The sequence below is a fragment of the Falco punctatus genome (genome assembly GCF_963210335.1).
Source record: "Falco punctatus genome assembly, chromosome: 7".
In the NCBI taxonomy this organism is placed as follows: domain Eukaryota; kingdom Metazoa; phylum Chordata; class Aves; order Falconiformes; family Falconidae; genus Falco; species Falco punctatus.
In genome coordinates, this window is record NC_137587.1 from 50,305,486 (window position 1) to 50,324,978 (window position 19,493).

At 43.7% G+C, this 19,493-nt stretch overlaps 3 protein-coding genes across 5 annotated transcripts in view; 1 reads left to right on the forward strand and 2 right to left on the reverse strand.

The window, feature by feature from the left end:
* Positions 1-781, reverse strand: part of LOC308067170 (uncharacterized protein) — a gene marked incomplete at its 5' end in the record, with an annotated part of 25,045 nt that extends 24,264 nt beyond the window's left edge. The window contains one exon of the mRNA XM_080395542.1: positions 25-781. Coding sequence (XP_080251668.1) covers positions 25-781 — 757 coding nt within the window. The remainder of the gene's footprint in view (positions 1-24) is intronic.
* Positions 700-8,382, forward strand: SKIC8 (SKI8 subunit of superkiller complex). Of its 2 annotated transcripts, none has more exons than XM_080395544.1 (11): positions 700-840; positions 1,031-1,074; positions 1,168-1,195; positions 1,539-1,644; positions 2,535-2,707; positions 3,822-3,970; positions 4,326-4,419; positions 5,189-5,282; positions 5,909-6,001; positions 6,656-6,734; positions 8,111-8,382. In XM_080395544.1, exons 2-11 carry the CDS (start codon positions 1,063-1,065, stop codon positions 8,198-8,200), a joined length of 918 nt encoding a protein of 305 aa, XP_080251670.1. In that variant the 5' UTR covers positions 700-840; positions 1,031-1,062; the 3' UTR covers positions 8,201-8,382. The 2 variants fall into 2 exon arrangements, with proteins under 2 accessions (XP_080251670.1, XP_080251669.1); XM_080395543.1 differs by having other exon boundaries at positions 719-860.
* An 847-nt stretch (positions 8,383-9,229) lies between these two features.
* On the reverse strand, positions 9,230-14,991 carry DNAJA4 (DnaJ heat shock protein family (Hsp40) member A4). 2 transcript variants are annotated; one of them, XM_080395540.1, is made up of 8 exons: positions 14,867-14,991; positions 14,625-14,761; positions 12,900-13,080; positions 11,865-11,969; positions 10,863-11,090; positions 10,553-10,783; positions 9,922-10,022; positions 9,230-9,838 (listed from the first exon to the last, which is right to left on the reverse strand). In XM_080395540.1, the coding sequence occupies exons 2-8, from the start codon at positions 14,754-14,756 to the stop codon at positions 9,620-9,622; spliced, it is 1,197 nt and encodes a 398-aa protein (XP_080251666.1). In that variant the 5' UTR covers positions 14,757-14,761; positions 14,867-14,991; the 3' UTR covers positions 9,230-9,619. The 2 variants fall into 2 exon arrangements, with proteins under 2 accessions (XP_080251666.1, XP_080251667.1); XM_080395541.1 differs by lacking the exons at positions 14,625-14,761; positions 14,867-14,991 and adding an exon at positions 13,327-14,597.
* Between the last annotated feature and the right edge of the window lie 4,502 nt (positions 14,992-19,493).

The following is a 19,493-nucleotide window of genomic DNA, read 5'->3' on the forward strand; positions in this document are numbered from 1 at the left end:
TGGCACGGCACGGCCTGGCATGACCCGGCACGGCACGGCATGGCCCGGCACGGCGTGGCCCGGCACGGCCTGGCATGACCCGGCACGGCACGGCACGGCATGGCCCGGCACGGCGTGGCACGGCACGGCCTGGCATGACCCGGCACGGCACGGCACGGCATGGCCCGGCACGGCGTGGCACGGCACGGCCTGGCATGACCCGGCACGGCACGGCACGGCATGGCCCGGCACGGCGTGGCACGGCACGGCCTGGCATGACCCGGCACGGCACGGCATGGCCCGGCACGGCGTGGCCCGGCCCGGCACGGGCCCACCGCCCCCCGGGTGCTGGCGCTGCTGCCCCTCCCCGCCCGCCACAGCCCGCGCCGCTGCTGCCGCTTCTGTCGCAGGCGCGGGCAGTCCCTGCTGCACAGCCGGGGCCCGGCCCCCGCCCGGGGCTCGGTCCCTCAGGGGGGCGGCGCGGCGCAGGGCCGACAGGGCACGGCGGGCGCCATCCCGCCGCCATCCCCTCACGCTGATGCCGCCCGGGCGCGGGAAGGGGGCGTGGGACAGCCCGGCCGGGCGCTGCCCGGGGCCCTGCTGCTGCCGGCGAGCGCCGGAGGCCGCTGGGCCGCCGCCCCGGGGCACGGCCGACGGAGGGCGGCGGGCCCACGAGGCCGCAGGGCGCCCTCTCGGCCACACGGCGGCAGCAGAGAGCGCCAGGCAGGCGCCCCCCGCCGCGGCGGCGAAGGGCTGTGGGGAGAGGCGCTCCTGCCGCGCTCTCGGTGGTAGGACACGTCATCGCGGTGCGGCGGTGACGCGAAGGCCGTGGGCCCGGGGCTGAGTGTGCGGGGCGGCCCGGTACGGCGCGGGGAGGCTCGGTGAGGCTCGGGAGGGCGAAGGCGGGGCGAGAGCCCCCGCGGGGAGGCGGCGGCGCCGGGCCCCTGCGCGGCTGGTGCCTCTGGGCGCGGCGCTTCCCTCAGGCCCCGCTGCGGAGCCCGTCCGTGAGGCAGGGCCTTACTGCTGAGCCTTATGGGTTTTCTCTTTCCAGAGCGTTCCTGCTAAGACCGCTCCCGTAAAGACATGACCACACAGGTAAATAAAAACATGGTTAATTAAACTAATCGCTAGCTTGATAATTATTTTTTAGGTTGCTCGTATGTAATATTAATTATTTTTTCTTTCTAGTACGGTATTCTCTTCAAGCAAGAGCAAGGTGAGAAAACACTGACATGTATTAAATAATACTGGCCTTCTTGGATGATGTAAAGTCGGTAATGGCGGATATACTTGTGAGATGACTTGGATTGTGCTTATATGAAGTATAAATCAGAGTAACTCCGAAATAGCTATGCAGTTTTTTCAACAGTGACCTTGGTGAACAAAATACATCACAATGACAGCGGTGAGGAGACTCTTGGAGCACTGATAGACCTGAAGAGTCAGGGGTCTATTGCCAACATCACAAGCAGGAATTTTAGCATGACCAAAACTGGTAGTTGTCTTCCATCAAAAGAAACCACTTTATTTTTAATTTCTATGTTTATATTCTCTTGTAGCTCACGATGATGCCATTTGGTCAGTTGCCTGGGGAAAAAATAAAAAAGATGGCTCTGAAACAGTGATCTCTGGTTCTTTGGATGATCTAGTGAAGGTCTGGAAGTGGTAAGTGCACCGTATTAACCAATTCTAAGCCTTGGAAGTAGTCACTATGGAGATACAGCAGTCTTGAATTTCCACAATCTGTAGGGAAATTAGAAGTTGTATCAGGGAAGGGGTAGCCTGGCACATCTCTTGAGTAAGCTTATCTTCATTGGTGCATGCTTTCTCTTGGAGTGGTAGCATTCTGATGTGCTTTAATTCAATTACATTTATTTAATTTTATTAAAAGAGTGCAAATCTTTCTGAAAATGCAAGCCAAATTTTACACATTGTCTGCCAGAGAGTAGTACAACTTGTATTTCTAAACCAAAGAATTAGAAGTGCAGCTTTTTTTGAAACAATGCATTGGGAGCATGTGTACTGTGAAAGGAATAATGAGAACAGAGTAAAAGAAGAAGTGACATCTTACTGTTTGAAAAAAATCCTCATAACCCTTGTACAAGTGACACTGAAGTATGCTTTTGCGAAGAAACTGTTCTCTTAGCCAAAGCAGTATTAAGTATGTGCTTCACTTCAATAACACGAGTAGCTTGGTTGTGGCAATTATGAAAATGATGGTCGTTGCATTTTGTGCTTTGCTGCTAGATTGAGAGTCTGCTGTGTAAGTACCGGTGCATTGACGTGTAATGGTCATGTTTCAGTGGGACTGCTTACAAACTTAAGATGATGCTTTGCAGAAATGTGGCAAACAATTGATGTATCAGTTCTTTCCCTTAAGTACAGAGAGCAATTTGTGCGTAGATATTTTCACATTTTGTGGGTGAAGTTGGATTCCCCATTTGTTGAAGAAAATGGAGAAACGTGGGTTGTCTTGTTTGTTTCGTCTGAGGTTGTAGATGGGTTAATTACCCCCAGCTATTCATAACTAAGCTTTTCTATCCTTTGAACAAAAGGAATGATGAAAAATTGGATCTACAGTGGACTTTGGAGGGTCACCAGCTGGGCGTGGTATCTGTGGATATCAGCCACACAGGCTCCATTGCAGCATCCAGCTCCCTAGATGCCCATATTCGCCTTTGGGATTTAGAAACTGGCAAACAAATCAAGTCAATAGATGCTGGTCCTGGTAAGATATCAGTGTTTAGCTTTTTCTGCATATGAAGTGTACTTACTCTGGATAGTAAATACTGTACGGTGTATAATTAGGCTATATGAGGTGCCTAAATTGTTTGGTTTTTTCCTTTTTTATAAAATCTTTATTTGTCTGCAAAAATCTTTGTGATTTTTATAAACTCAGCATAAAGTAGTATCAGGCAATTTTACATGTATTTTTTCACACTACTTACACTTTTTCAGATACATTTAGATATGCTTTTTGCTAGATGCATAAAGCAGAGTGGAAGCCAGCTTGTTTTTACAGATGTATTGATTAAAGGATGTCTTAAAAAATAATTAAAATGTTTATTCAAATTGATTTACAAAGCCTGAACTTTCATCGTAAGCACTGCACTGCACTGAATTTGAGCCATATATGTGATGCTTATTTATGTAGTACATCCAATCCTGAGTAAGCATGTCAAAACACAGTAAAGCTGAACTCTGGATCAATGTTATGTCCTCCAAGTTGGAAATCTGGGCCTAAGATCTTACTCTAAATATTTCATTGGTCCACTGGCAGTCCCTTATTTAAGAACAATCTTGCAGGTTTTAGGTAGTTAATATTAAGCTTATAGGAAAGAAAACCCTGTGAATTACATCGTGCCAGATAAATATGTTGTACTGCTGTAATAAGGTATGGCTTTTTGAATTCCGTTGCAAGGCCTGTTGATCTATGTTACAGTCATATATCTGTTTCTCCTGCATCTTCTGTACTTCGCTACATACTAGTTTTGCTTTCTTTTACTGATTTGGTACCAGGAGAAAAGTATTTACACTTCACTCATTGCAGTCTTAAATTCTGAATTTATTGTTACAGGAGAGTCTAATAAGCTCAGGGTCTTGTTAGAAAATGTAATCTTTCTTAGATCTTAGAAATCTTAGAAATATCAGCCCAAAATCTTAGAAATAAACGGCCCAAGCTATGCTCCATTAATGACATAGAAGGAAGTAAGCTTTCATGAGCTCGTACACTCTTCTTAAGAGTACATAGTAGAGTTTAGAGTATTTAGAGTAAATGGTGTGTGTGTGAATGTCTAAATAGAAACAGTATTCAGCTAACTGATGTTTTCTTTTTAATACAGTTGATGCTTGGTCCCTGGCTTTTTCACCCGATTCCCAGTACCTTGCAACAGGAAGTCATGTGGGAAAAGTAAATATTTTTGGTGTTGAAACTGGAAAGAAGGAATATTCTCTGGACACCAGAGGGAAATTCATCCTTAGCATTGCATATGTAAGAAGAACAACTGATAATGTCTTATATGAGATTGCTATTGCTGTAATACATTGTAAATCAGATACTTTTGTTTTCACCTGTCAGTTTATCTCTACGTAATACTAAATGACAGTCATACTTTGATAGTTCCAGATATAAACTGCATGATATTCCCCCACTGCATATATGGAAAATAGACTTTGTTCTTGCTTATATACGTATTGTGAGTAAGTCCGCTGAAGTCTTTAGGATTTTTGGAACCCAGGTATCTTGCATAGATCATAATTGTTAAAAGTTGCCAAGAGAATGACAGGGTGCACAGCATAAATGCATACTGTTGTTAAATGCATACTTTTTTTGTGTTTTATTACAGAGTCCAGATGGAAAATACTTAGCCAGTGGAGCGATAGATGGCATTATCAATATTTTTGATATTGCCACTGGAAAACTTCTGCATACGCTAGAAGGTAATGGTTTGTGTATTTGCAGTACTGAAGTTCTGGCTTCCTTCCTTCCTCAACAAAATTAAAGGATATAACGCCAAATCTGAGTATGATACAACAGCCATGGCACAAATGAATTGATGTTTCTGTCCATTAGATAGTATTCAGTTACTTAGTGTGCTGTAACTTAAACCACTTGAAATATTAGAGGCAAACCCTGAACTCAGGCTTTCATCATAAAATGCGTATCTCAAAAAATACAGTCAGTAATGCTTAACTAAATTCTTGAACTGCAGTTCCTTCTTGTATTGTAGTGCGGTACAAGGGAGCGAAGCTAAGCCAATTGCATGCTGCCACATGTATCATTTTTCTTTTTACTATGGTATCAGTTTTATTCCCATTTTAAAAAACAGCCAAACATTTTGTGTTGTAGAAGACGTGCATTTTTCTAACAGATAAATGGGCTTTTAATGTTCATGCAGTGTCTGTGCAGTTGTATAATAAAAAACCCCAACCACTTGAAAATATGAAATTATATTAGAAAATATGACATCCTAGCTAATAGATCCAGAGCAGTGGATTTTGTTGCAGTGGACATGGCTTAACATTCAAAGTTCAGAATTACTGTCAGTTTGCATTTTATGTTGTGCAAGGAAGCCCACAAGAGGCATGGAGAGGAAGACTTTTCAGAGGTTGCTTCAACAGGGAACAGTGTTGTGGTGTGGCTTCTTAAGCACTGCCATTACTAAGAGGAATAGTTACATTCTAAGCCATATAAAACTTTGAATTTCAGGTCACGCGATGCCTATTCGTTCACTGACATTTTCTCCAGATTCACAGTTACTTGTAACTGCTTCAGATGATGGCTATATCAAAATCTACGATGTGTAAGTTGTTTTGCAAGACATGCTAAAAGGAAATTAACTGTTCAGAGAGGCTGATACTGCAAAAAATATATCAAACCTTCTGCTTCTGTAATTCCCTTCAGCTTCTGGTGACTTCTTTATACTATGCCCTGAGATAGTTTTTAAAAAGTGCATAGGTGGATGACAGCCTTCAAATTACTTTCCCTATATTTGCCCTGTAGGCAGCAGGCTAATTTTTTTGTGTATCAGTCCTGCATGTTTATGTTTACCCATCTTAAACATCTGTTCTGTACCCAAGAAATCATTTATGACCTACTTCTCTTGCACTGTGCAAAAACTTGGAAGACCCTGTGGAGGAAAAGGCACTGTTCAGTGATCTTCACTCCCCTAAACCTGTGTTACTTTGCCTTCTTCGTGGGGAAACTGTTTTGACCACCGACGTATATATACTCTTGGTGACTTCTTTTTATGTTAACCATTTGAAATGGAAAATCTGTTGTAACACCAGTTCAGCTTGGATGAACAAATCTCTAGAAGTCACCTTCCATGACCTTGCATTGAGCCATTCCTGACTGCACTAGCTATATTCCTGTTGCTCCTTCCCTGGAATTTGCACACCAAATATTGAAAATTTGTTCTTTCCACAGGCAACATGCGAACTTGGCAGGCACATTAAGTGGTCACGGATCCTGGGTATTAAATGTAGCCTTTTGTCCTGATGATACCCATTTTGTTTCCAGGTATTCAATTTAACTTGTTTATGCTTATTGGGGGAAAAAAAACCCCAAGCAAACAAACTTTATATTTATAAAGGAAGATGGATCATAAAAAAGTACGTGTACACATTACCATGAAATCTATAATGGGATAGCATATGTTACAATTAAAGACTCAAGAGCCAATCTGTGATGTGATACCAGTTGTAGTGAATAGTATTTCATAGTGTAAGTCATCCCATTGCAGCATACTTCCCTACAAGTGCAGAACATCTAAGAGAAGGGCAATTTGATTCTAAACAGCTGAAAAATTGCCATTGCATTAAAAAGTACAACCTAATGTGGTAGAACATTAATCTAGCTGAACTTCAGTGTTAACTCTTAGAACAGCTCAGGCAGTTGGCGCACCGAGTCTATGTAACACGTTATCCAAAGAACTTGCTGCTAAGAGTTTTCTGGCTAAAATGGGAGTCTCATTAACATGTTACTGTTACTGAAACAGTAAGTGTATTTTAAAGGTAACTGGGACCTGGCAGAAGATGCGCTTCTTTGCTACTTCATCCCTGTATTTGATGGGGGAAGAAGGTTTCTTATATCTACTGTATGAGAGCTTTTAAGCTTTGCACTAGAGTTATTCTTACTAATTTAAACATTGATCCAATACTGGTTTTCATCCAGTTCATCTGATAAAAGTGTAAAAGTTTGGGATGCTGGAACAAGAACCTGCGTTCATACTTTCTTCGACCACCAGGATCAGGTATGTCTGCTATTGAATTATCTGGGTCACTGTGCTCACAGGCGAACTTTGTTGTGTCATTGTGCACGTTTGTGCCTCAACTTGGTGCTATAGCTTCAGGGTTAAACTTCAGGCTGCTGTAAGAAAATCTTAAAAGTTGTTCATGATTATTTGGCACTTAATATTGAACTGATACTCTAATTGTGTAGGTTGATCTCTTCCATGTAATTAATTTTTTCCAGTCAAAATAAGGGCAATCCTGAGTGGCCAAAAGCATTCTTCAGACTTTATTTTTTATCTTTTGTCTACGGTCTTACTTACTTCTGTCACTTACATGGCACGTGCCTGTAGGGGAGAATGCTTATTTAAAGGAATGGAATTACCTAAAAGGATGCTTGAAAGCACACTTGAAACTTCGGACTTTTCCCTCCTCAAATGTAACACCCTAATTTTTGTTTTCCTCAGTGATAGTTACCCATGAGGGACGTTAGGCATCTACAAAGTTACTCTTTTTCCAAATGTTATGTGTCAAGTAGAAGAATGTGATTTTTTAACAAACCATAGAGGAAGATGTAACAAAGCAAATTATTTCAGATTTTATTTGGGCTCTTTTTTCCATAGTACTTTTTTTACTGTAACCTTCGTTTCAGCCGTGGCGGGTTTAACAAAGTGGAATTGGATTTCCAGTGGTGTTTTAGCTGTTGTCCGTAATCTTCCAAGTTTGTGGAAGGCAGATGTACCAGCTCATGGGAAGGCTGGCTTTTAGGCATTAATGCCAAATGGTGTACAAGTCCCCCACTTTGCTGTCAGCACCCACCCACTCTGCAGTCCCGTGTGTTAACGTGGGTGCCCTTCACTCTTGCTGGTACCATCCTCACGATGGAGGTGGGGGTCACTTAACTGCTTGTGTAACTGTCCTAAGCCAGAGGACTGACCTGAATTTTTCTCTTTTGCACTGGTAAGTGGCGGCTGTCTTAATTAGCCCAAGGATAAACTGGATCATCCTTCGGTCTGTCATTATGTCTCAGTCTACACGAAAAATACTTCTCTTTGCAGACAGCACTGTAACATACTCTTTTCAGAGATGTGCAAGAGTGAAAATGTTAGGTTTTATTTATGTAAACTGGGACAAGGATTTTTCAGCCTTTTTCAAGTTATCTGTAATCCATTGTCAGAAGTGGACTGTAAGATCGTGTCAGGCTGCTATGTGACAGTGTCCTCTGGTTCATCAACCTCATCTGCTATTAAAGCAGAAGCCATAAGTGGGCCAGCTCCAATAAGGTGATCTTAAATAATCCTCCCTCTTCTGCTTGTTGTAGTCAACAACTGTGACTGCTGTCAAGATTTTTTTTTTCTTCCATGCCCTATTGATAACCTTGCCCATGTGCTTTTTGCAGGTTTGGGGAGTGAAATACAATGGAAGTGGGTCCAAAATTGTATCTGTTGGAGATGACCAAGAAATCCATATTTATGACTGTCCAATTTAAATATCTTGATTCAGGCCCTTTGGTTAACTCTTGTGGCAAATTTGTACTACTGTCCTTCCATGTCATGTTTTGGTACTGCAAAATGCAGAGCTGCAAAATCAGATATGTTTTATATGTAATCTTTATTTTATTTTGCATGAAAGCAAGTTTTACTTTTTTAAAAATAAAAGCTACAGATGCAAGTAACGTGTCTAATCCTTGGAAAAAGGTATTTTTGGAAATATGTAGTCATGGGCGAAGTAACTGCTCAGTTAATCTCCCCTGACTTTATACATAAATAGACTGGAGCTGGGAAGTGTTGACGAAGTCCCGCAGCAGCTTATTTTAGCAAAAGGAAAAGCAACTGAGGCGATGGTGTATGCGTGGGAAATGACAGCCTGCTCTCATCTTTGTGCTGCCCCAGTGAGCTTAATAGGGTCACTTAAGTTCAACACCTGTTCCAGCAATTGTATGGTGGCATGTAGCTTAATTCATCATGGGTTTCATTTCACTAAAGGGTGCTAGTTCTTTCCAACCCTGACTTTGTACACACTACCAGAAAAGAGATAAAAGGGGGGGAAGAAAAAAAAGGCTTCAATGTGATCATTCTGCTATGGTACCTTGTCACATTACAGGACCGCAGCAGCATACCCAGGGCATGCAGGTTTGATTTATTCATCTTAAGGCTCTAGTGTACCACATACTAGGGAAGGCTGAAATGCAGAGCCTGAGATGCTGAAAGATCAAGTATTTGCCTGTCTGTACATTTGAAGTATGTGGGGTACACTATGCACAGTAGAAGGATACCTCATAAACACTACAGTACAGAGCTGAGGAATACACTCTTAATACCAACAGACGAACACAGGAAAGGCTGCCATTACGCAGTGAGCGCAAATTGCTTGAACAACACAAAATGAGACAAGTACAAGTATTACAGCTAATGATGTTCAGTACCAAGAGTGATCCAGGTGATAGGAGCCTGAGCTTAAAGAAATTTACTTGTAAGGGGTTGTAGAGTAGCTTAGGAAGTACAAGCAAAACATGATAAAATGTGAAGAGTTCTATTTATTAGAAGTTATTTCTACTATGGTTTATTCTATGAAATTAATTTTCCAGTATGAAAGTATTTACATAAGACACTCCACTTAGCCTCTATCAATATTGCCAAAGTCTTATATAAATAGCATTGGTGAAATAAATCGAGAACCTTCACAGCAAAGGAAAATGTATACCAACTCAGTTGGTTCTCAGCTGTGTGACATTTGCTTTTATATATAAAGACTACAAGAACACAATATAAATTAGTTACAAAAAGGTGATACTGACAGCGCAGCAACTCAATTTGCTGAACACAAAACCCACAAGCAGTGGCTATTACAGCCATGCAGTTTTCATTGTGAAAATTTACATTTGAGATGACATCCATTCCACCTTGCTTTAAGATGTCTGACATTGTACTCCTGTTCTTGGACCCTCCTCATCTTCTTCATATGCTTCTCCCCCACTGTTGCGGTAGGTTTGCTCACTTGGATCGAAGTCTTCAAGGTCTACCTGATCCATCTCATCTGTGATCATGACATCTTCTCGTGGAGGGAGCAGAGCCTCCAGCAGACACAGTTTCTCCCTTGGGAGCCAGTAGTGCTCTGGGAACTGGACCTACAATTTAATGTATTTTTTTAATGAACAGTTATTCCTGCCAACACACGTATCTTTGCTACAGAGAAAAGCAGTCAACTTACCAAAAATTGTATAATTAAGCTGCCTTTGTCCATTGGAGATTTGTAGACAGGCATTCCTTCGTTGTAGATACACTTTAGGTCACCATGTTTTATCACTTCACCTACATGGAGGTAAGAGCAGGAAGTAAGCTTATGTAAACAGACGTTGCACAACCATGAAAAGCTGGGCTGTACACCAGCAGCGTTCCCACAGCATCTGAGGGACACTACTATGCAACCCCTAGAAAAGGCTGCGGACTGGGAAGCACTGCAACCAAGCTACACAGAAGTAAGGCCATTTAGACTATTTGCTCTACTGTAAGAGATTCAGCTGCTCTTAGCCCTGCTTTCAGGCTGAATTAACAGAATCTAACAGTTTAAGTTTCTGGCCTCTTGAGTATTTTCCTGGCTATCACCAACCGAGGGTGAAGTTCATTAAGAGGCATTTGACAGCTTTAGCTGTAATTCTGCATGTAATGCTTTAGAAGCAGTGGCAAGAACAAAGAACCAACTAAACTAAACAACTGTTTGAATCTACTGCATCAACTTGTTAAAAACCCAAAAAACACACACCCAACCCCCCAAAAAACCCAGTCCAGGCACGCTGGAACATGCAAGCAGTTTATGTAGCATCACAATTCTTAAGACCTACCTGGCCTAGATGTTATAACAAGAACTCTGTTATCCAGAGTTTCAATGGTCTTTCTGAAACCACATAAAGCCTCTGAGAGTTGAATTCTCATTTTTGTGATTAAGTCATGCCCTCGTCTCTGAAAGACACTGTGATCCTTTTGATCAAGCACAATTATAACATCACCAGGCTCCAGATCAGGCTCCTGGTCACCTTCTCCATGAAATACTATCTTCTGACCATCTTTCATACCTGGAGAGAAGAAACCCATTTATTCTCTGCAGAATTGTAGGCAATGATCAGGGACATAAAAGAAATACAGGGTTCTTACCCTTATCAACATGAACTTCTATGATCTTTTTCTCTCTTACAACCTTACAGCCATTGCAGTTGTCACACCTGTCCTTCGGATTTATTCTTTCACCTTGGCCTTTGCATTCTGGACACACAGTTTGAATTTGCTGTACCATACCAGGTCCAATTTGCTGAACTATAACTTGCATTCCTCTTCCTTTACACACAGGGCACTTTTCTATTGCCCCTCTCTTTCCGCCATAACCTTTGGAAAAAAAGTTAAATCTGATCTCAGTCTCAAAAAGAGAAAAGTTAACTCTAGTCAGGCTGGAACTCAGTGGCTTCAAGAGTACCTTTAGGACAACTTAAGAGTAGTTTAGTGATTTATTTCCAATGTTAACTGGAGTTTAGTTTCCTTCATGAAGCATGCTCCGTAAGTTAGAAATTTCTACAAGCAGAAGAAAGGCGAGCTTTCTATATACCACTTTATCAGCCTCTGCCCCACCTCCCAATACATCTTGGTTTTCAAGAATCTAACAGAATACTGACTTCAAGACCTAGACATTCCATTAATACTTTGGAAAGAATCCACTTGCTGAATATTTAATTGAGTATCAAGATACAAGACCTCATTAGGATTTATCTCAAAGACGACCAGTCATTATGGATACTTAATAGCAGTAAAATGAGTTGCTTAATACAAGTTAGACTTCTACCCTGAGCAATTTTAGTAAAAGGCTGTTTCATTGAACTTTAAAAAAGTTCTGGATTAAGACACTTTTAGTTTACGTGTTCTTACCTATGATTTGCAGTGAGTTTAAGTCTGCCACTAGAACAATTATTACACTGTGTTTAAGAAAGCCTTATTCCTGGATAACTTTAAGTAAGAACTAAATACCCTGGCAGACTTTCAGGGGCAGGAAGGAGAAAAACATACAAATAAGAAAACATGCACTTAATTCCCAGTCCCTCCCTCAATATTAAAAAAATAAAAACCATGGAGTAAGAGGGGTTTGGAACCATTGGGGTATTTTTTTACCTTCACACTTGCCACAAATAACATTCTTTTGCAGTGCCAGTTTCCTTGTAATACCATTATATAAATCTTCAAGTGATACACCTAACTGGTGTACAACGTTTTTGCCTTTAAAAAAAAAAAAAAAGATAGGATTAATTCCGGTTCAGTTGTTGTAAGGAAAAGTGTTTATTTAAAGGCTTCTACTCATGTTCATACATGCAGTCTCACTGAAGAAATGTAAAGTTAATTCCAAACTGAGCACAGTTCAGCTCCCTTAAAAACACGTGCAGTTCCATCAGCTTCCACTGAGCTGCACTCAAGTACGTATGTCGGAACAAGGTTTAGCTGCAATTAAGCAAAGCATCAAAGCCACCCTATCCCTGCTCCTACCTCTAATTGTGTAAGCTTAACTGAAACAGCAAGATGCAAGGACACTACCAGCTTTCGAAGTTGCTATTATGCCTACCTATAAATTTCCATGCCACTTCATAGCATGACTTCAAAGATTTTACAGCAAGTTACTGCTTGCTCCTTCAAGCATTGAAGAGGGGCATGGGACAAGACAAAAAGCATACTGTGCTTTTGGCAGCACTCCATTCTCAGTTTGACTTAATTTCTCCCAAATATTTTCATGAGATTAAACATTGCTTAAGTTTTAAGTTGATGGTGTCCTTTGAAGCAATTTGCCCAAAGCATACGAGCAAGTGAGGCACAGATCTGGAAAAAAGGTAACTTAAAAAACAGGTCTAATTCAACTGCTCCAACCTGCCAAAGTTTCCCCCTCCCCTACAGACTACCCACACCCACTTTAATGAAAATTAAACAGAACTCATCAGAAAGATTGCTATGGCTGCATCATGTTATCTACTTTATTAGAATCTTAATGCTAGAGTAACTAAACGAACAACAACCCAGTCAACCCAGTTTACTTCATCTATGGTTGCAACGAGTAATATCCACACTATGTGCACTTAGCAGAACAGCAGTACCATAGCACAGTTGTTTTATGCTTAAGTGCATGGTTAGAGTTTCTAGAACTTGTTTAGAACTGTGTACCTCTTCTCTCTCTATTCATTCGGCCTCCACCACCAAAGAACATGTCAAAGATGTCCATGGGTGAAGAAAAGCTGCCGCCACTCAGGCCTCCTTCTTTAATAGCCTGCTCCCCACCCTGGTCATAGAGGTCCCTTTTCTTTGGGTCCGACAGAACTTCATATGCCTGGGATATGAGTTTAAACTAAAAAGAAAAAAGAAGCTCTGAACAACTACGACCAAGAGGAAAAGTAACCCTCTTATACACAACTCCGTCTTCATATTGCACCACTGCAGCACTCTCTTGTGGCACTGGTCTTTTTCCAGGAGGAACCTTCCTAAACAAATGTGTCATAAGTACACTTTTGTCCAGGAAAACCACCCCTTTTCTCCCTCGCCTCCCTCCTCCCATGTTACAAGTGGGCTTAATTCAGATTCACATTGAACTTACAAGCATATGAAAGCTGTGCTTTGATGATTGTGGTTGCAAACTTCATATACCTCTAACAAATCCATTTAGAAAGGTATAGGATACTATCACCAAAGCCTTGTGGGTCCCCAGACACTCAATGGCCACAGCAGTGCTAGTCATTCTAGAGCTACACAGGGATCCTTCATGCCTGCTGAGCTGCTACATCCAGCTAGAACTGAACAGACACGTAAGTGACCAGACTAGTGTTGCTTACTGATCATGAATACAAGGACTTAAATACACATCAAAATAGCCACATAATGAAAATTAAGGGATTATTTTTTTAAATAGCCATCAAGAATTTCCTATTACTAAGATGACTAAGTCAATTTTTAAACAGTTTGCTGTTGCTGAAACGACTTCATTTTAAACATTATTCACTTATGACCAGGTGTGCGTACATTAAGTGTGTATGTACACTTATTACCACTGCTATACATAAAAAAAGCAGGCCAAAAATAAAAGCAGAAAAAGTTAACCTTTGACTATACTACTATTTAAGTAGCCTGAGTTTTGCGAATTAGTGTACTAGATAAAAAAAATATGGAACTTCTAGTCCCATGTTAAGGTATTATCAGAACAACTTTTAAGTATCATTTAAGTATTCAGTGTTTCTCCAGTCACAGTGCTGACTTAGCCTCCTAGGCAAACGAATTGAGTGGGTCTCTGCTAGAAGACGTGAAACGGTTCTGTTGTAAACAGTCTACCCATGTGCAGCCCAATGGTTTCCTCTGGACAGTTACCTCGTGTACCTGCATTACCATTTTCTCTGAAGGAAACCCATCCTGTTCGGAAACACAGATCCATCCAGTAGCACCCAGCGCGCACAGTAGTGCTGGCAGCTGGACCCGCCATATCTGACAGCCCGACGGCCATTAGGGCACTGGAAATCCTGTCAGATTTACCTCCTTTAAGCAGCGTCTCTCTAAGAGCGAGCTCCCTTTGGCAGCTCTGGGGAGACCGGGAGGAACCGCGGCCCAAAGAGGGGCTGAGGCGCGCCCTCCCGCCGCGGCCGGGCCTGCTGCCAGCTTCAGGTGTCTCCTACGGCGGCTGGAGGAGGGGGCCTCGGCGCGCCCGCGCCCCGCTGCGGGTCAGCCATTACGCGCCCCCCTCAGGCGAGGCCGCGCTTTAAGGCTCCCCGCCCGCCAGGCCCGCGGCGCCCCGCACCCCGGCAGCCACCCGGCCGGTGCGAGCAGGCCCCGGTCCCGGCCCCGCGCAAGGCAGCGCTGCCGCCTCACGGCGGGCGGCCCACCGGCCCGGTCCCGGCCCCCGCGTACCCGCTCGCCCTCGCTGGGGTTCTTGTCGGGGTGGTACTTCAGCGCCAGCTTGCGGTAGGCGCGCTTGATCTCCTCGGAGGAAGCATTGGGCTTCACCTGCAGGATATCGTAGTACTCCGTCTCCTTCACCATGGTGCCTGCGGGAGAGGCGGCCGCGTTACCGCGCGTTCGTGCCCAGCCCCGCCGCCCGGGCCGCCCAGCCCCGCCGCAGGCCGCCCCCAGGCCCAGCGGGCCGCACTCACCCGCCACAGACGCGCCGCTCCCACCACCTCGCTCGCCGATCACCCTCGCCCCGCCTCTTCCGCGGGTTTTATATGGGCACCGGCCGAATCTTCTGGAATGACGCCGCCCTACGTCACGGCCCTGGAACGGTCTAGAATTGCCGCGCGTGACGTCACCGCCGGTACGTACAGGGGAGGAGCTGGGGCGCTCCACACCAGCCGCCGCGAGAGCCGCTGAGGGCTGAGGGGGGCCGGGCCCTGTCTGAGGCGGCTCCCGCCTCCCTGCGGGGGAGAGGCCTGGCCAGGGGCCGCCGGGCACCGCTGCTCCCCGCGGGGCGGGCACCGCAGGCCGTACTGCGGCGGCAGCCGGCGGCCCCTCAGCTGGCGGTGCGGCCTCTGGCGCCTCGTCCCCCGGTGCCTGGGCGATTTGCAGCGATCCAACCAGCGGTGCCCCAGCGCCCGCTGCCTGCCGTGTCCCCTTCCCTCACTGCCGCGGCGGGAAAGCTGGGTGGCTTGCGTCTTTTCTCCAGGCAACCAAAGGTCTCCATAAATTATTTACTGCTCAGGTGAAAAAAGACCCCTGGTGCTGGCGTGGGAGCTGGCTGAAAGCATATTGTCACAGAAGATGGCCGGTTAATACTGAAAATCACAAGTGGAAATACAGAAAATCTGTATGACCTAAGAATGGATTTTGTTCAAACTCGAGCAGAAATGCTTATGAGCTTTTTTTTTTTAGTTCAGGAAACTTTTTTTTTATTATTGGAAACACTTCTACAAAGCAGTGTCTCCTGTGGTGGTGATAACCCCAAGGCTGCAGTGTTCCATCAGCCACCGTACTAGCAAAAAGTTAGGATGACTGAAGAACAGAGCTGGGCTGCATTGCCCAACAGCAGAAAAGGGAAAAACAGGAAAGCTGTGTGGGTTTTGAATGAAATATTGTTGAGATTTAAAGTTCAAGTGTCGTTACAATGAACTTCCCACTTATTTAACGTAAATAATATTAGGAGATTGAAATAATGCTATCTGTTCTATGTGTACTCCTGCTTACATCAAGCATGTCGACTTACTAAAGGAGGGGGAGCTGATTACAGAAAAATAGCACAAAACATCAGTGAAGGGAACAGTTCAAAGCCACAAGAAAGAAATCCGTGTTAGTAACTACTATTTTTTCTAAGCATAATTATCAGCAGCTGAACATGTATATTTGTTTTGCAATTGTGAAATTACATTCACAAGTAAATACAGAAATTACTTTCTAAAATAACTATAGTAACTTACTCTGTAAAGTTCTTTTTTTTTTTTTTCTAGGCTGAGAACTATATGCCTCTTTTTTTAAAAAAAGAAAGAAGCCATTTATTCTAGTAATAGTCTTCACCTTAAAAGATAAATTAGATATGATCTTACAGTCCTGAAGATGATACTCCTATTTAAGAAGAAATTATAAATCTGGTAACAGCTTTGCAGTAGCTGAATGCTTCAGCAGATGAGAGGCTTTCAGAGCAACATAAGGAATTTTGCTGAGAATTTATTTTTAAAGATCAATTTATAGTATGTTGTAAGGAGACAGCATATAATTTCTGTGAGTAGAAACCCTCGTGTAGGTATGTAGATATTTGAGCTCAGGCTGGTGGGTGGTTTCTTACTAGTAACAACTGTTACTAGTAGTAACAGCCAAAAACTTCACTGGCATGGATCTTTGCTTAAGAGGGTTGAGCCTCCTGCTTTGTTTGCTTTTCTTTCATTTTGTTAGAGGGAGCTATCGGGTTATATTTACTTTATCTCTAATACTCAGTATTTGTTTTCTCCATCTTTTCTTCCATTTCATACAAACAAATTCCTTATTTATTCAAAGAATTAGTGGGAAAAGTAGTAAGGGCTGGTGCTTTGGATTAGAAAAGTAGGAGAGATACCAGCCCATCGGCGTTATTCACATCATCTCTATCTCCTGCATTGGTCTAGTCCGAGAACTGCAGTCATCATGATAGCCGATGGGAATACTGTTCTTCTCCAGCTGTATGAAGCAAAACATTTCTGATTTATCCATCCTGTATTTGTGGAACAGAGTAGGAATCCTCAGCAGCTGATTTATACTCATCTAATTTGACATAGTAATAAAAGTAATACAGCCTTTAGACATATGTATATGCATGTTTCTCAGCAATGGCAGTGGTGGTGTCTTTACTCAACCAACCTGGTCATCAAGTGTGTACATGCTAAATTCTGTTTCTTTTGCTACACACCTTGCCTCCTTAAGTCTGTAGTTGTTCCTGACCAGCAGTTGCTTACCCACTTCTCACATGAACAGGTGATCTCTTTTACTATTTTATTCTCTTCCTTTTCCTTGTGCTGCACATACTGTGAATCACCTTGTCACTTTTCGCTTGCACAGGATCAAATGTCTCTGTGGGTGTACACAGGAAAACAAGCAGAGAATTTCCCTTCTCAGCAAGTAGGCAGGACTGGACTGGGAGTGGGAAATAATTAGATCCTACTGCCTATTTTATTTAACCACTGGAGGACTCTGCCTTTGGTTCTGAAATAGGTATTCCCACTGTTAGCACAAAACAGGAGTCAAAAGGCTGCCTCCCTCCTGGTCCTGAGAGCATACAGCATGTTTCATGTTCATATGCTGCAGGAATTATGCATTTATCTTTTAATCTCTGCTGTATGAAATGCAATAGTGGCTTGAACCTGGCTGGACATCAGGTGCCCACCATGCCACTGTCACTCCCCTCCTTGACTGGACAGGGGAGAGAAAATATAATGAAAGGATTGTGTATCAAGATAGGGACAGGGAGAGATCGTTCACCAAGTACTGTCATGGGCAAAACTGACTCAACTTGGGGAAATTAGTTTAATTTATTACCATTCAAATCAGAGTAGGATAATGAGAACTAGAAATCAAAACTTAAAACCACCTTCCCCCAACCCCTCCCTTCTTCCTGGGCTCCACTTGATTCCCAATTTCTCTGCTTCTCGCCCTGAGCGGCGCAGGGGAACACGAAATGGGGGTTACAGTCAGTTCATCACATGTTTCTGCTGCTCTTTCCTCCTCATGTTCTCCCACTGCTCCAATCTGGGGTCCCTCCTGTGGGAGACAGTCCTCCATGAACTTCTCCAATATAAGTCCTTTCCACGGGCTGCAGTTCTTTACACGCTGCTCCAGCATGCGTTCCCACAGGGTCACAAGTCCTGCCAGCAAACCTGCTTCACCATGGGCTTCCCTCGGGTCCCAGCCCCCTTGGGGCACCCCCTGGTCCGGCGTGGGGCCCTCCCCAGGCTGGGGGGGATCTGCTCCCCCGTTACCCCCCGGGCTGGGGGCACAGCCTGCCTCACCATGGCCTTCACCGAGAGCTGCCGGGGCATCCCCGCTCTGTGCCTGGAGCACCACCTGCCCCTGCTGCGCTGGCCCGGGGGCTGCAGGGCTGCTGCTCTCACACCGTCTCACCCCTCTCTTCCGCTGCGATTATCGCACAGATATTTTTTTCCTCCACCCTTCTTAAATACATTATCCTAGCAGCGCTACCACCTTCGCTCCTGGGCTCGGCCTTGGCCAGCAGTGGGTTCGTCTTGGAGCCAGCTGGCATTGGCTCCATTGGGTGTGGGGGAAACATCTAACAGCTTCTACATGCCTGTAGCCCCCCGCTAGCAACCCCTTGTCAAACAAACCCACTACAGATACTCATAGAAGCTCCTTGTTTGCACTTCTGTCTTTTATCTGGCCATATTACCATTTCTCATTAATCATGACTTCTGAACAACTGGAAGCAGCATCCTGCTACACAGGTACGAGTACAATCTGCTAAATTGCAGCTGCCATTTCTTGCAGCACTCTCAATTTATTCATTTTTTTTAAGAATTGAAGTTCCAAGAATAACTTTCATTACAAACACCCTAAAAAAAATTGGGAATCCGAGGGGTTGAAACTTGTGTCTGTTTTCAGTCACACTAAATTTGCATAAAGAGCTTCAGGAACCCCTCTGGAAGGTGAAATCAGAATCACAACAGGCTTCCCATGGTGTTGAGCTGGATTCCTTCAGTATGCAAACCTGAGCAGGTGCCATGATTTCTACAAAGCTGTTAGGAAATTTAAATAATATTTTTAACCTATGATTTTTTTTGTCTTATTTAAAATATACTTTAAACAAGGCTATTTAAAGTATGACAGTTTCATGTAGCAGGCCTTTAATGGTACTGGAGCTTTTTCCTTATAGTTCATGTCTGAAAAGGATGTTTGGTACAGAAACAAGCTCTTAGGAAAACCTTTTTGCCTGTGATAGAAAGTAAAAGATGTGTATGTGCAAGAGAAGTTAAATGATGGCAGTTGTTTCGAGCTGGTTTAGGGCAACGTACAGTCAGTGACTAGGACCTTTAGAATAGTTTTCTGAGGCAAGTTTTAATTAAAATGCAACTATCTGTAGTAATTAATTTTTATTGCTAGTAATAGAGAAGGAGTAAGAGAGACCTGTGTTCATGGCAGTTTTGGTTGGTTAATAGCTGGGCATCTCTGTGTTTGGGACCTGCAGAAAACGTGACTGCAAATATGATGGGATAAATGAACACCTACAGGTAAACATGAAAATGCAAGCTACTTCCTTTGAGTCTAAACCGATCTTTTCCTCAGAAAGAAGCAGCAAAACTGTTTCTA

Excerpts from the sequence above, each read along its gene's own strand:
- SKIC8 (XM_080395544.1), top strand. Across the intron at positions 1,196-1,538 it reads TCTCTTCAAGCAAGAGCAAG|CTCACGATGATGCCATTTGG; the intron begins GTGAGAAAACAC and ends ATTCTCTTGTAG. Across the intron at positions 5,283-5,908 it reads TATATCAAAATCTACGATGT|GCAACATGCGAACTTGGCAG; the intron begins GTAAGTTGTTTT and ends TTCTTTCCACAG.
- DNAJA4 (XM_080395540.1), bottom strand. The coding sequence starts at position 14,756 with ATGGTGAAGGAGACGGAGTACTACGATATCCTGCAGGTGAAGCCCAAT. Across the intron at positions 13,081-14,624 it reads ACCCCAGCGAGGGCGAGCGG|TTTAAACTCATATCCCAGGC; the intron begins GTACGCGGGGGC and ends TTTTCTTTTTAG. Across the intron at positions 9,839-9,921 it reads GCTTAATTATACAATTTTTG|GTCCAGTTCCCAGAGCACTA; the intron begins GTAAGTTGACTG and ends ATTAAATTGTAG.